The 14,594-nt window shown below is 38.6% G+C and overlaps 1 protein-coding gene across 2 annotated transcripts in view; it reads right to left on the bottom strand.

Moving 5' to 3' along the window:
* Nucleotides 1-14,594, bottom strand: part of PGAP1 (post-GPI attachment to proteins inositol deacylase 1) — an 81,141-nt gene that overhangs the window by 46,904 nt on the left and 19,643 nt on the right. For both annotated transcript variants that reach the window (XM_036254691.1, XM_036254690.1), the window contains exons 4-5: nt 4,556-4,727; nt 1,351-1,508 (exon numbers count right to left, since the gene is read on the bottom strand). In XM_036254691.1, the coding sequence (XP_036110584.1) occupies nt 1,351-1,508; nt 4,556-4,727 (330 nt within the window). The remainder of the gene's footprint in view (nt 1-1,350; nt 1,509-4,555; nt 4,728-14,594) is intronic.

Here is a 14,594-nt window from a genome sequence, read left to right as displayed (position 1 = left end):
AAACTCAGATTATAAAATAACCAGCTCTGAGAAAATTCCATAAGAGGTAAAATATTTTCAACAGAGATACAGACATACTAGCTGCCTTGAAAGCAATACATTATCAAATGGATTAGAAAAGAGGGAAACACACACACACACACACGATTGAAAAGATCAAAGTTCTTTTTTTAAAAAGCCTGCAGAATGTGATATCAATACAGCTTCATGCTCTAGACCAAGTCTAGAAAAGTTATATCTTATGACTAGATAAAACATCTGTTTTATAGAGTGAACATTTAATGTTTTGATGACCACAGCAAATATCTGCCCAAAACATTCAACATCAAATAAGATTCATACCAATAATGAGGTTTGAGAGATTTACCAATTTTGTTCCAAGGCTACTTACTGTGGCTATACCACAACTCCAGTTATAAGAAAATGGTGGGTAATAGCAGAATAGCTTAATAATTTCTGTTCTATGCATGGTAAGCTTTCAGTAAATACCTGCTTAACAAACAAACAGCAATCTAAGGTGGGGCAACAGATGAGCTGAGCAAGGGAGTATCTGTGAGGAAAACAACCATGAAACAAAGCACTGGCTCCTAAAAAGCAAAAGGAACTATCGATTTTTTTTTAGAAATTAAATTAAGTCATACTTGAAGATGATGTGTATATTAAGTTTAAAAAGTTAAGATTTTAACTGAAGACTTCAAGGTTAAAAATAAAAGAAATAATGTAAGTCCTAAATGGAAACGTGAACTCCCTTTACAGAGGCTATGTATCCCAGTTAAATACCAAATACTTGATGTCCTAGCAGGGAAGAATAATTAGCAAGTTAACTAATCAGGGTTCTGATTATACTATCAAAGCTATTTTTTAAAAATTTTAGAATAGGTAAAACTTCATTCAAGTTTAGCAATAATGTTTGATATTTCAGTACTATTGTACACAGCATACCACTCTGATATAACAAGAGGCCCTTGGACTTCAGTCTACACTTTCTTATATTTATAACTCAAATCAATGAATAGGCTCTTATTTTGAACAAGATACAATTATTTCTCATAAATAAGAGTCATTTTCACAAAGTCTCTAAGATTCTTTTTACTTTCTGTGGACATTGGCATCCATGCCTCTACCTTCCCAAAATGTCGTATTCATTCATTCATTCATTCATTCATTCATTCATTCTCTCTGTCTCTCCCTTTCTCACACACACACACACACACACACACAAATGCAAGCACAACAGCAGCACTACACCAACTCAGCAGTCATTTCCAAGCAGCTACATACTACTTCTCCTTTCATGCCCCACCGTGTTCATCATGTCACTATTTCAATAAATTCTTTAGAAAAGATTACCACAACAGATAAGGCACTGGTGTGATGGCTTAGTTTTGGCAGAAAAGTCAGTCCTGAACGAACTTGGTAATCCCGGAATCCTCCAGCTACAGAAAGCGTGGTTAAATTTATGTGTCTAGCATTTAGAATCCAATAGCTGTTTACAGTCATATAAAAATCTGGTAGAAAATAAAAAAGATACATTAACAATTAGTGGCCATTCCCTGCAGCAATAAGATATCTATAATATTAATATTAAACTGAATTTCTAAGGCATCTGAATTATCTATAAACAATGTTATTCACATTTCTCTATTTTAAGATAATATCTTTACACATACTCTGTTTTCTGCATTAATTCAGATAAAAAGTACTAAGAGTTACTAAAGGCATCAATCATGAAAAAAAATACCCAAATTTTTTAACTTGACAAATTGATACACAAACAGGTCCCTACATTCCACAAGGATGCTACTTGTTCATGAGCCACACTATACAGCAAGAAGAAAAAACTTTAAAACTCTTCCAATGATAAACATTTACTATGCTAGAGAGCTATAGATCTTCCTAATGAGATAGTGTCCCTGGTTCTGTTCTGTCCTGAAGCCAACCACCACCACACAAAGTACCATGTAAGTTCTCAAAATAAAATCTATCAGGACAATGACATTCATATTAGTCTTGGAACTATGCAGCTATGGAAAATCTGAGGGTTAAGGTTCCATCCTTTAGTGCAATAACTATTTCAAAGGGTAGAACTTGCAGACAATTTTTCCACTTTATATGAACAATGAAAAAATTTTAGTGTCAAGATTTGAGGTCAGGGCAGGGGAGTTCTTATTTCCTCTTCTGATTATCTAAACTTAATGCATTTGATCCCATTGAGGGCTTCAAATATCTTGGAACACCATACAATTCCCATCAAAGTTCTCATTAGTATTTACTGAGATCATGACCAAGCAAACCCATTCCTAACATCTGCAGCACACAGGATAAAAGTATCAATGGGGTACATATGCCACATGTTTAAATATTTAAACGTCAAAATTCCAGCTAACAAACTATTAAATCAAATATATTTTCTCAGCCTACCTTGAAAAATATATCATCAAAGTAACCTGGAAGGCTAGGCTCAAATGAAGAATTCTAGGACACTCATAGTTGGACAATGGATTATGGCAGCATAGAGTGAGCTGATCCCTTTGGCCCATCGCTGCGCTATTGTCCTTCTCTTCCCATCCCAATTCCGTCCTGCATCACAAGGGCCTCAGTGTATATCCAAGCTGTCTGTACCTTGTCCAGAGCCATTCCTTGGCCACGACTCAAGCTTAAGGTTGTACATACCTGCCCTCAGAACAGATCCAAGTAAGAGGCCCACATGGGCCCTGGAAGTGGGCTTGGGCATATGGACAAGAAAAGTCTACAGGCTTGGTTACCTGGAATATGATCTAAAAGTAAAGGCACAGCCTGCAGTGTGGAGGCTGCTTGGCCTGTACACTGGAAAGCTTGTGCAAGAGTGCAGAGCCGTGCAGGGCTTCCTTCCCCTAGTCAGGGCCAGTGTTTCCACCAGTTACACACAGAATCTACTTCTGGAGGTCACTTGAGTCTCCTAAAGACCTAAAATGTAAGACCTCTTGAACTACTGTTTTTACATTTTAATTCTGGCTTAATGCAATAAAAAATAAATAAAAGTAAGTGGGAAAGAAGCTTGCTCATCATAGTAAAAACACCTGACCCTAAGAATCAGTTTCAGCCCGAGCCTTTCAGGGACAGACCATCGCTACCCTTTAAAACAATAAAACCTGACTCTCTTCAACGTTTTCCTCAAATAATTTTTAAAATATATTTTGAGTAATCCAATTTAACCCACATGGCTCATCTAGATATAAGACGCAGTAAGAGAAAGAGTTCTCCATTATGTTGAGCAGTATTATGACTTGTCTATGCCTTTGATGGTTTTCTAAACCTATAGGTCATTTATAATTATTAGAGTTAGTAAAACAGATTTAAACAACTTCAATAATAAAACTAAAAATTTTTATTAAGATTTCTTTAGGAAAAGTGTTAGATGTAAAGAGAAAAGTCAAAGTCAAACTTCACTGTTAAGTACTGTTGTATCAGATATTCCAGCAAATAAGTTACTCCTTGGCAATGTTATGTAAAGATAAGTGCTTTGGACAATTACTACTTTGGTACAGAGTCAGCAGGGTATATTTCTCACTTAACTATATACAAAAGTTTCATAACAATTAAGATAATGCAAATTTTTACAGGGTAAGAAGTTGAATAAATTTACTGATCAGGAAAAATAATTATTTCTTTTTAAAGATTTTCTTCTATTCACATAATATTGCAAGAAGCAGTGAAGATAATATTTGACTTCAATAAAAAGTTGAGGTAATTTTTACCCTGTAACATCACTATTTGATTACATGATAGCAATCATAAATTCCTATTGTTCATTCAAAATTCCCTGCAACATCAGAGCATTATCCATACTTTTATTTCTTCTATCATAGCAACATACCTCAATTAAGAAGCAGTACAGCATGCAAAAGTTAAGAGCACAGGCCCAGAAACAAGTTTACAAGGGTCAAATACTGACTCCATTATATTCTGTCACGTAACTTTGGGCAAAAACTTTATCTTGGACTCCTTTTTTCTATCTATAAACATGGTGATAACAATGGTACCTACCTGAAAGGACTACTATAAGGATTAAGTGACATAATAAAACATCATGTAAAGTCCTTAAACAATACCTGAAATATAGTAAGAGCTCAATAAATATTAGCCATTCTACCTCACCACATAAAGTGTTAGCAGACCTGTTTATTTACAAACAAGACATTTCTACTAGTTTACTTAAAAATAAGCTTAATTTGCATAGAGTCTTGGAAAGTTAACACAACATAGGAAATTTAAACATACTTTAAGAGCCAGGGAGTCATCCTCAAGAATAACTAAACTGAAGCCTAAGTGCCTAGGGACAACCAGACATATGTCGTCCATGTTAAGATGCTAGACAGAGAGAAGTAACAGCAGTTTCAGTTATGAGCCTACATTGAGAGTCAGAGAGAGAGAGAAACAGAGAGAAGTGGAGGTGATTTGAAACTGAGCTGCTTCACACATGGATGAATCTGCAGCATACTCTAAAGGGAGTAGCTGCAAGAATTTGTTTTATTCTAAACAGCGGAGGTCAGTCAGTGTTGTGTACAGTACTCACCTGTAATGAAACGATCTAATGGCATCACAGGAGCAACATGAGGGGTGGCTTGGGTAATAAGAAGATTTATCAGATCTTGTTTAAAATTTTTCAATGTAAGCAATGCCCTTGCAACAAGGCCACCCATAGAATGACCAATTATTGCTACACTTTTTGGAGCAAATTCTTGACCCTATTAAAAAATAAAATAAAAAATCACCACGGCATAATCAACAGTATTATAATAACAATACTAAATACTTCTCTAAATATGAGCAATTTTATAGAAAAAAGTTAAACTATTTATCTAACCTCCTGTCATAAAATATAGAAACATGTTTTCATATACTTATAATTTGTGTATACATACTATTTTATGTTCTGCCAAATATTTTTAACAGCTATGTTTTGAATTTCTGAACCAATATCAGAAAACTTGGATCTAGCAAATCATGTTTTACCATTTGTTATATTGGATATAAGAGGTGTACTTATGCCCTGGCAGGTTTGCTCAGTGGTTAGAGCATCGGCCTGTGATCCAGAGAGACCCGGGTTCGGTTCCTGCTAAGAATGCGTACCTCGGTTGCAGTTTGTCCCCGGCCCTGGTTGGTTGTGTGGGTGGCAGCCACTCAATGTGTCCCTTTCACATCGATGTTTCTCTCTCTCTCTCTCTCTCTCTCTCTCTCTCCCACCCTCCCTCCCTCCCTCCCTCCCACTCTATCTGAAAAAAAAATGGAAAAATGTCCTCAGGTGAGGATAAACAAAAAAAGAGGTGTCCTTATATTTGGTGTATAACAGACTATTAGATTTTATAGGATAATTTATTTAAAAATGGAAATACTATAAAAAAAAAACAGAAAAATGATGGTTGCTACAGCAATATACTACCTCATCATATATCTATCTCAGCATATTATTTCCCTATTATGCAACTGGGTTTAAAAATAAACCAACATTCCATAACATTTACTGACAATTACATATTTTATTTCTTAAATAAGTATTGCATTTACAAAAATATATTTTCTGTCTCCACACAGTATCTTCAGCTCCACTACCAAATTTTGCTCATTGTCCTCCATACTGATCCTTCATCTATGCCTTCTCTCCTGTTGCTTTGAATTAATTGGACCTTATGCAGAAAACAGTTAACATAGTAAGCCTGAAACTGCTATCCTTAGAATGGACTGCATGAAGGTTGGCTCTGCTCTGCAGTCTGGGACCTTAGACTTTGGGAGGGTTCCCATCATTCCCTAAATGATAAAAATGGCTCACTATAATAAAACTGTGCAAACAATATTCTTTATGCTGAACACACTGTCCCTCTGGTTGGGACTTTGGTATGTGGTTGGCACAGAGTATCTTTATAAGCAGCCCCCAGTAAAAATCTTGGGCATTGATTCTCTAATGAGCTGCTCTCATAGACAACACTTCATACATGTCACAATTTGTTGCTACAGGAATTAAATGCACCCGGTGTGACTCTCCTGCAAGAGGACTTTTGAAAATTTGCACCTGCATTTCCTCCAGACTTCACCCCATGTACCCTTTCTCTTTGCTGATTTTGCTTTGTATCCTCTCACTGTAATAAATCATAACATGAGTACAACTATATGCTGAGTCCTGCTGGAAAATTACAGAACATAGGGAAGGTCTTGGTGATCCCCAACACAGACCTGATCTCGGCAAAAGCCAAACTACACATGTGCTCTGAAAGTTATTCCCTTTGGCCTTCTCAAGTACATCACTCGGCAATTCTTCTCGCATCATTGTTTTCCCCCTTTTCTTCATATACAGCACACATGTGCTTGTGTCATATATTTGTTTCCTCTGCTTAGAGTACTCTTTTCCTAGATATGCAAATGAGCTCCTTTCCCATGTTCTTTATTTGTATTACATTGCTCCTCAACAAAGGTCTTCCCTGAGCACTCTTATTTGTATTTGTAGTGCTCTATCCCGAACTCCCTATCTCCCCTTCCTGTTTTACTTTTCTTCCTGGCATTTATGGTATAGGTTTTTCTTATTTCTGATGTTTCCTATCTGCCTCTCCCCACTAGAACATAAAGTCAAGGAGGGCTTGCATCTGTTTTATTTTATTGCTATATGTGCATGTAGACTCTGTGAATAAAAGAGGTTTTCTCCATTTCAAATGTTCTCTCACTTTCCCACACCCAAATCCTATCCATTCAACAAGATTCAGTTGTCTCTCTCTAAGCCCTATTATTTTACTTATAATAAAAATCTTTCTTTCTAAACGCCTCAACTTTAAAGTTAGTTCTATTATAAATTTAATATGTAGTCATTAAAGAAAATCTGAAAACAAAGAAGAAAAGAAACCAATATATAACATTAAACACATGACTGTTTATTGCGAATGACACTTATGGAAATGAACTCCTTTAGCTTTTCCTTATCTGAGAAACTCTTGATATGTCCATCAATTCTAAATGACAGCTTTGCAGGATAGAGTAATCTTGGTTGTAGGTTGTTGCTTTTCATCACCTTGAATATCTCTTGCCACTTCCTTTCTGGCCTGTCAAGTTTTTTTTGAAAAGTCAACTGACAGTCTTATGGGAGCTCATTTGAGAATAACAAACTGCTTTTCTCTTGCTGCTTTTAAGATTCTCTCTCTGTCTTTAACCTTTTGCATTTTGATGATGATGATGCGTCTTGGTGTGGACCTCTTGGATTCATCTTGTTTGGGACTCTCTGTGCTTCCTGTACTTGTATGTATGTTTCCTTCCCCAAGTTAGGGAAGTTTTCTGTCATTATTGTTTCAAATAGGTTTTCAATTTCTCTCTCCTCCTCCTCCTCCTGGCACCCTTATGATGCGAATATTGGCCTGCTTGAGGTTGTCCCAGAGGCTCCTTACACTATTCTTTTTTTTTTTTTTCTCTTTATTCTTTTTTCTTTTTGCTGTTCTGATTAGGTGTTTTTTACTTCCTTATATTCCAAATAGATGGTTTGCTTCTTGGCTTCACCTACTCTACTGTTGATTCCCTGTAAATTATTCTTTATTTCAATTAGTGCACCCTTCATTTCTGACTGGTTCTTTTCTATGTTGTTGATGTTTTCACCAAGTTCCTTGGAGTTCTCCTTAAGTTCCTTGAATGTCTCATTAAGTTCCTTGAGTATCCTTATAACCATTGTTTTGAACTCTGCATCTAACTGATTGCTTATTTCCATTATGTTTAGTTCTTTTCCTAGAGTTTTGTTCTTTTCTTTCATCTGGGATATGTTTTTTGTCTCCTCATTTTGGCTGTTTCCCTGTGATTGTTTCTATGTATTAGGTAGAGTTGCTACCTCTCCTAGGCTTTGTAGGGTGGCCTGGTGTTGTTGGTGTCCTGTAGAGTCCAGTGGCACAGCCTCCCTGATCACCCCAGCTGGGCCCTCGAGGTGCACCCCTAGTGTGGACTGTACACCCTTCTGTTGTAATTGAGTGTTGACTGCTCTTGGCATGTCAATGGGAGGGATTTACTCAGGCTGATCAGCTGTAAGGACTGGCTGTGCCCACTGACCACTGGCCTCTGACTCTCTTGGAGGATCAGTGGTGTAGGGGCCCAACACACAGAACAAGACTTACTTCAGCAGGGTTCTGGTACCCACTGAGTCTGCTCATTGAGCGTGTCACTTGTGGAGGTGGTTGGGTGGTGCTGTTTTGATGTGGTCTGAAGCTGTCCACTGGGTGTGCTGGCTCTGGGGCAAGGTCAGCCACTGCCTATGTTCTATTCGGGACCACCCGGCATAAGCTACAAAGTGATCTGCCAATGGCTGCTTCTTGTGCTGGGCTTGGAGGTCCCCAGGAAAAGCCAAGTTGTGAACCAAGGTTGGCTGCTTCTAGTGCCAGTCCTGGGGCCACTTAGCAAGAGGTATGGGGCTCGCTGAGACCAGATGCTTCTCGTTTGAGAGATTTTAGGAAACTCTAAAACAGGATCCAAGACAGGCCATTCTTATGGTAAAGCCTCTGGAAACAGAGTGGGTGTACCCAAAAGCTGGAAGGGACAGGGCCTCAGGGAATCACTAGGGTGGGGAAAACAGTGTGAATCAGGTTACTGGAGTCCCAGATATGGTGGCCATCTGCTGTCCCCAGGAAGGGCTCATCAAAGGAACAAAGGCCACCACCAGCACATCTGTCTGAGAGAAAGCTGCCTCTCCAGCCCTCTTCTCCAGGCCAAACAGCTCAGTTCTTCCCTGTATATCTCTGGTGCCTTTCAAGCTTCCTCCTCTCCAAGCTTTAGGGAGCAAGTACAAGTCAGTCCATGCTCAGGCCCTTTAAGAGGAGCTGCCTGGGGCTCCTGCAGCCTCAGCCTCCCTCAGCCTCAGTTTCCGCTGGTTTTTATAGCTAGAAGTTACAGGGACTTCTCTTCCTGACACTGGAACCCTGAGCTGGGTGCCTGGTGTGGAACGGGGACCCCTCACTCCTCAGGGAGCACCTTCCCAGCTGAGATGTCCCTCCTGATTTTTATCTGCTACATGTGGCTGTGGGACCAGCCCATCCACACCTCCGCCCCTCCTACCAGTCTCAAAGTGGCTGCTTCTTTAATTTCATAGTTATAGGACTTCCATTCAGCTTGATGTCAGGTGGTTCTGAAAGATGGTTGTGCTGTAGTTTAGTTGTAATTTTGATGTGGTTATGAGAGGAGGCAATACCGTGTTTACCTATGTTGCCATCTTCTGTAAATGCATTTTAAAATTTCACTTTCCATTTGTCCACTGATTTTTTTTTTTATCCTCACCTGAGGACATTTTTGCATTTATCTTCAGATAGAGTGGGAGGGAGAGAGAAAGAGAGAGCGAAATATTGATGTGAGAGAGACACATCGAGTGGTTGCCACCCACATAACCCCAACCTGGGCTGGGGCAGGAATAAACCACAACCAAGGTACGTGCCCTTAGCGGAATCCAAACCTGGTCTCTCTGGTCTGCAGACCAATGCTCTAACCACGGAGCTAAACCGGCCAGGGCTGTTCACTGACTTTTGAATATTGACCATTTATTCTGTAACCTTGCTAAATTCACTTATGAATTCTAATAATTTTATGTAAATTCCTTTCAATGTTCCTATATATTTATGTCATCTTGAATATAGAGTTTTAATTCATCTTTCAATATTTCTATTATTTTAACATTGTTTTATTGATTTTTAGAAAAAAAGGTGAGAAACATAGATGATGAGAAAGGAACATCGATTGGCTGCTTCCTGCACACCCCCTACTGGGGATTGAAGCTGAAACCCAGTAATGAGCCCTGACCGGGAATCTAATCGGACTTCTCAGTGCATGGGACTATGCTCAACCATTGAGCCACACCAGCCTGGGCATCTTTTAATTTTTAATACTGTCTTTTTTTCTGGCCTTATTGCACTATGTAGGACCTCTGTACAATGTTGAATAGAGGTGGTGGGAGCAGACAGAAGATGAAAAATGAAAGACATTTGATTACTATGAATAACATTTATAAAAATAAATCTCACTTTGTGATTGCCCCTTATTTATCCAATAGATATCTTATCAAATACATAATGGTTCTTAACCAAATATGATTTGTTTCCTCCCATAATACAATTCCTCAGGGTGAGGAAGTCTTCTTCTATTCCTACTGTGCTGAGTGTTGTGTTGTTGTTTTCTTAAATCATGAATTAGTGTTGAATGTAGTCAAATGCATTTCACCTGCAGAGATAATCTTATGATGAATTACAATGATTAATACTTGAATATTAAACCAACTTTGCATTCTTGGGATAAATTCTATTTGGTCATGATGTATTAAACTTTAAAATATCTCTAATTTTGACAGCCCAATTTTCTGTTAAGGGTTTTATTTCTACGTTCAGAGGGATACTAGGCACCTATTTTCTTTTCAAAGAATGTCACTGTCTAATTTTTATAGCCAGGATTTTCTTGTTTCTTAAAATGAACTGTTAAATGTTATCTCTCCTTCTGTTTTCTAAAAGAGTTTGTGTTAGATAGGTATTATTTCTTCCTTAAATATGTGATAGAATTCACTACTGTAGTCATTTGGCACTAGGTTTTTCTTGGCAGTAAGATTTTTAATTATAAATTTAAAATATTTTATTTAAAAAATATTTTTATTGATTTTAGAGAGAGGGGAAGGAAGAGGGAGAGATATAGAAACATCGATGTGAGGGTGGAAACATCCATCAGCTGCCTCCTGCACTTCCCCTACTGGGGATTGAGCCCCCAACCCAGGCATGTGCCCTGACTTGGAAGTGAACCGGCAACCTCTTAGTACATGGGACGATGCTCAACTAACTGAGCCACACCGGCTGGGCTCAAAAAATTTTAAACAGATATAAGGCTAGTCTGCTAGAAACAGATTCTGTTTATTCTTGTGTCTGTTTTGTACTTTGTTTCAAGGGATTTGTGCCTTTATTTGAGTTGTCAAATATTTTGGTATAAAGTTGTTCATAATATTCCTTTAATATCTTAATATCTGTAGGCTGCCCCCTCTTTCATTCCTGCTATTAATTTGTGCCCCTCTTCTTTTTTTTAAATTAGTCTAGCTATGACTTTATCAATTTTATAGATATTTAAAAAATAAATAAAACAGCTATCAGTACCTATATTTCTTTAGTTTGTCTATTTCCTTTTTCACTGATTTCGATGCTCATCTGCATTATTTCCTTACATTTGTACTTAGAGTGTACTTTATTCTCTTCTCTAGCTTCAGAGGTTGGAAGATTAGATCTCTGCTTTTTTTTTTTTTTTTTTAATCTCACCAGGGATATTTTTCCAGATTTTCAGATAGAGTGGGAGAGAGGAAAGAAGGGAGGGGGAGAGAGAGAGGAACATCTATGTGAGAGAGAGGGAGAGAGAGAGAGAGAGAGACATTGATTGATTGCCTCCCGCACGACCCCAACCAGGGCTGGGAATCAAACCACAACTGAAGTATGAGCCCGGAATCAAACCTGAGACACTTTGATCTGCAGGCCGACACACTAACTGCTGAGCCAAACAGGCCAGGGCTAGATCACTGCTTTTAAACTTTGTTCCTATGAAATAAACATAAGCACTTAAGACTACTTCTTCTAATCACTATTTTAATCTTAAAAATTCTGATGTGCTTTCATTTTAATTCAGTTCAAAACATTTTCAAATTTCACCTGCAATTTCCTTTCTGACCTCTGTGTTTGCTAGAAGGAATTTCCAAATATTTGAAGATTTTCCGAATATCTTTTTGTTGGTTTTTATTTAATTCTGCTATGATTGGAAAACAAACCCTGTATAATCCCAATTCTTTGAAATTTATTAAGACCTGTTTTATGGACTAGCATATGGCATATCTTAGCTCCATGTACATATCAAGAGAATACTGTTTCTACACTTTTTGGATGTAGTGTCTATAAATGTCAATAGGTTAAACTGATGAATAGTGTTCAAATCTTCCATACGTTACTAATTTTCTGTCTTTTTGTTTTATCAAGTATTTTTTTTAATTATTAATTTTAGAGAGAGAGAAACAATGATTTCTTGTTCCATTTATTTATGCAATTTTTGGTTGCTTCCTTTATGTTCCCTGACTGGGGATCAAACCTGTAACCTTGGTATATTGGGATGATGCTCTAACCAGCTGAGCTATTAGGGCTATTTTATCAATTATTGAGAGGTTTGTTGAATTCTCCAACTCTGTGAATTCACCTGTTTTTTTCCTTTACTTCATTTTGTATAGTTTGTATTGTCCTTTCTTCAAATTCAATTATCTCTCTTCTGTAGTGTTCAATCTGCTTAAAGCCTATCTTCTGAATTTTTCATTCTTGATATGTATTTTCGTATAGAAAATAATACATTAACAAATAATAATAGAAGAATAAACTGTTTTATATATTCACAACTATAAACCTACTTTTGCCCCACCCTGTATTGTTTCAGTTCTAGATTTTCCTTTTTTTTTTTTTTTATCCTCACCTGAGGACATTTTTCCATTTTTTGTTCAGGTAGAGTGGGAGGGAGAGAGAGGAACAGAGAGAGAGAGAGAAACATCGATGTGAAAGGAACACATCGAGTGGCTGCCACCCGCATGACTGACCAGAGCCGGGGACAAACTGCAACCGAGGTACATGCCCTTAGCGGGAACCGAACCCGGGTCTCTCAGGACCGCAGGCCGACGCTCTAACCACTGAGCCAAACTGGCCAGGGCTAGATTTTCCTTTTATTAAAAATTTATTTTTATTGTTGAAAGTATTACAGATGCCCCCCATTTTCCCCCCATTTACTCCCTCTTCCCTGCTCCTGCCCCCTCCTGCTTTCCCCATACTAGTGTCTGTGTCCACTGGTTATGTATATGCATGTAAGTTCTTTGGTTTATCTCTTCTGGCTCCCCCTCTTCCCTTCCCTCTGAGGTTTGCCAGTCTAACAACCTATTTGTACTTCTTAATCACTCCACCTTTTTTGCCCATTCCCCTAACCCTCCTCCCATCTGGCAACCAACAAAAAGTTCCCTGTATCTATGAGTCTGTTTCTGTTCTGTTGTTCATTGTTTGTAGATTCAATTGTTGACAAATATGTATATATTGCCATTTTATTGTTCATATTTTTTATCTTCTTCTTCTTCAAGAAGACCTTTCAACATTTCATATAACTCTGGTAATGATGAACTCTTTTAGCTTTTTCTTATCTGGGAAGCTCTTTATATGTCCATTGATTCTACATGATTGCTTTGCAGGATAGAGTAATCTTGGTTGTAAGTCCTTGCTTTTCATCACTTTGAATATTTCTTGCCATTTCCTTCTGGCCTGCAGTTTCTTTTGAGAAATCAGCGGACAGTATTATTGGAGCTCCATTGTAGGTAACTGCCTTTCTCTTGCTGCTTTTAAGATTCTCTGTTTTTAACCTTTGGCATTTTGATGATGATGTGTCTTGGTGTGGATCTCTTTGGGCTCACCTTGTTTGGGACTCTCCGTGCTTCCTGGACTTGTATGACTGTTTCCGTCACCAAGTTAGGGAAGTTTTCTGTCATTATTTTTTCAAGTAGGTTTTCAATTTCTTGTTCTCTCTCTTCTCCTTCTGGCGCCCCCATAGTGTGAATGTTGGCCTGCTTGATGTTGTCCCAAGGGCTCCTTACACTATCCTCATTTTTTTGGATTCTTTTTTCTTTTTGCTGTTCTGATTGAGTGTTTTTTGCTTCCTTATGTTCCAAATCCATGCGTTGCTTCTCAGCTTCTCATACTCTACTACTAAATCTCTGTACATTGTATTTTGTTTCAGTTAGTGCACCCTTCAATTCTGACTGGTCCTTTATTATGCTCTTGAGGCTCTCCCTAAGTTCCTTGAGCATCCTTATAACCAGTGTTTTCAACTCTGCCTCTGTTAGATTGCTTGTCTTCATTTCATTTAGTTCTTTTCCTGGAGCTTTGTCCTGTCCTTTCATTTGGGACGTTTCTTGGTCTCCTCATTTTGGCTGCTTCCCTGTGTTTGTTTCTACGTATTAGGTAGAGCTGTTACCTCTCCTACTATTGGTAGAGCGGCCTATTATAGTAGGTGTCCTGTAGGGTCCAGTGGCACAGCCTCCCTGATCACTCCAGCTGGGCCCTCGAGGTGCACCCCTTGTGTGGACTGTACACCTTTGTGTTGTAAATGAGTTTTGATTGCTGTTGACATATCAGTGAGAGGGATTTACTCAGGCTGATCAGCTGCAAGGACTAGCTGTGCCCACTGACTACTGACCTCTGACTACCTTGAAGGATATAAGTGTGCAGAGCCCATCACACAGAGTAAGACTTACTTCAGCAGGGTGCTGATACCAACTGAGTCCACCACCTGAGTGTATCACTTGAGGAAGTGATTGGGTGGTGGTGTTTCGATGTGGTCTGAAGCTGTCCACTAGGTGTGCTGCTGGCTCTAGGGCCTCCCACTGTCCACTGGGAGGCACAGGCTAAGGTCACAAAGGCTAAGGTCAGTCACTGCCTGTGCTCTACCCAGGACCACCAGGCATAAGCTACAAAACTATCTGTAGATGGCTGCTTCTTGTGCTGAGCTTGAAGGTGTCCAGGCAAGACCAATCTGTGAACCAAGGCTGACTGCTGCTAGTGCTGAGCCTGGGG

The sequence above is a fragment of the Molossus molossus genome, unplaced genomic scaffold (genome assembly GCF_014108415.1).
Source record: "Molossus molossus isolate mMolMol1 unplaced genomic scaffold, mMolMol1.p scaffold_m16_p_11, whole genome shotgun sequence".
Classification (NCBI taxonomy): domain Eukaryota; kingdom Metazoa; phylum Chordata; class Mammalia; order Chiroptera; family Molossidae; genus Molossus; species Molossus molossus.
The sequence above is the reverse complement of the archived record's forward strand: the minus strand, read 5'-3'. Positions and strand labels throughout refer to the sequence as shown.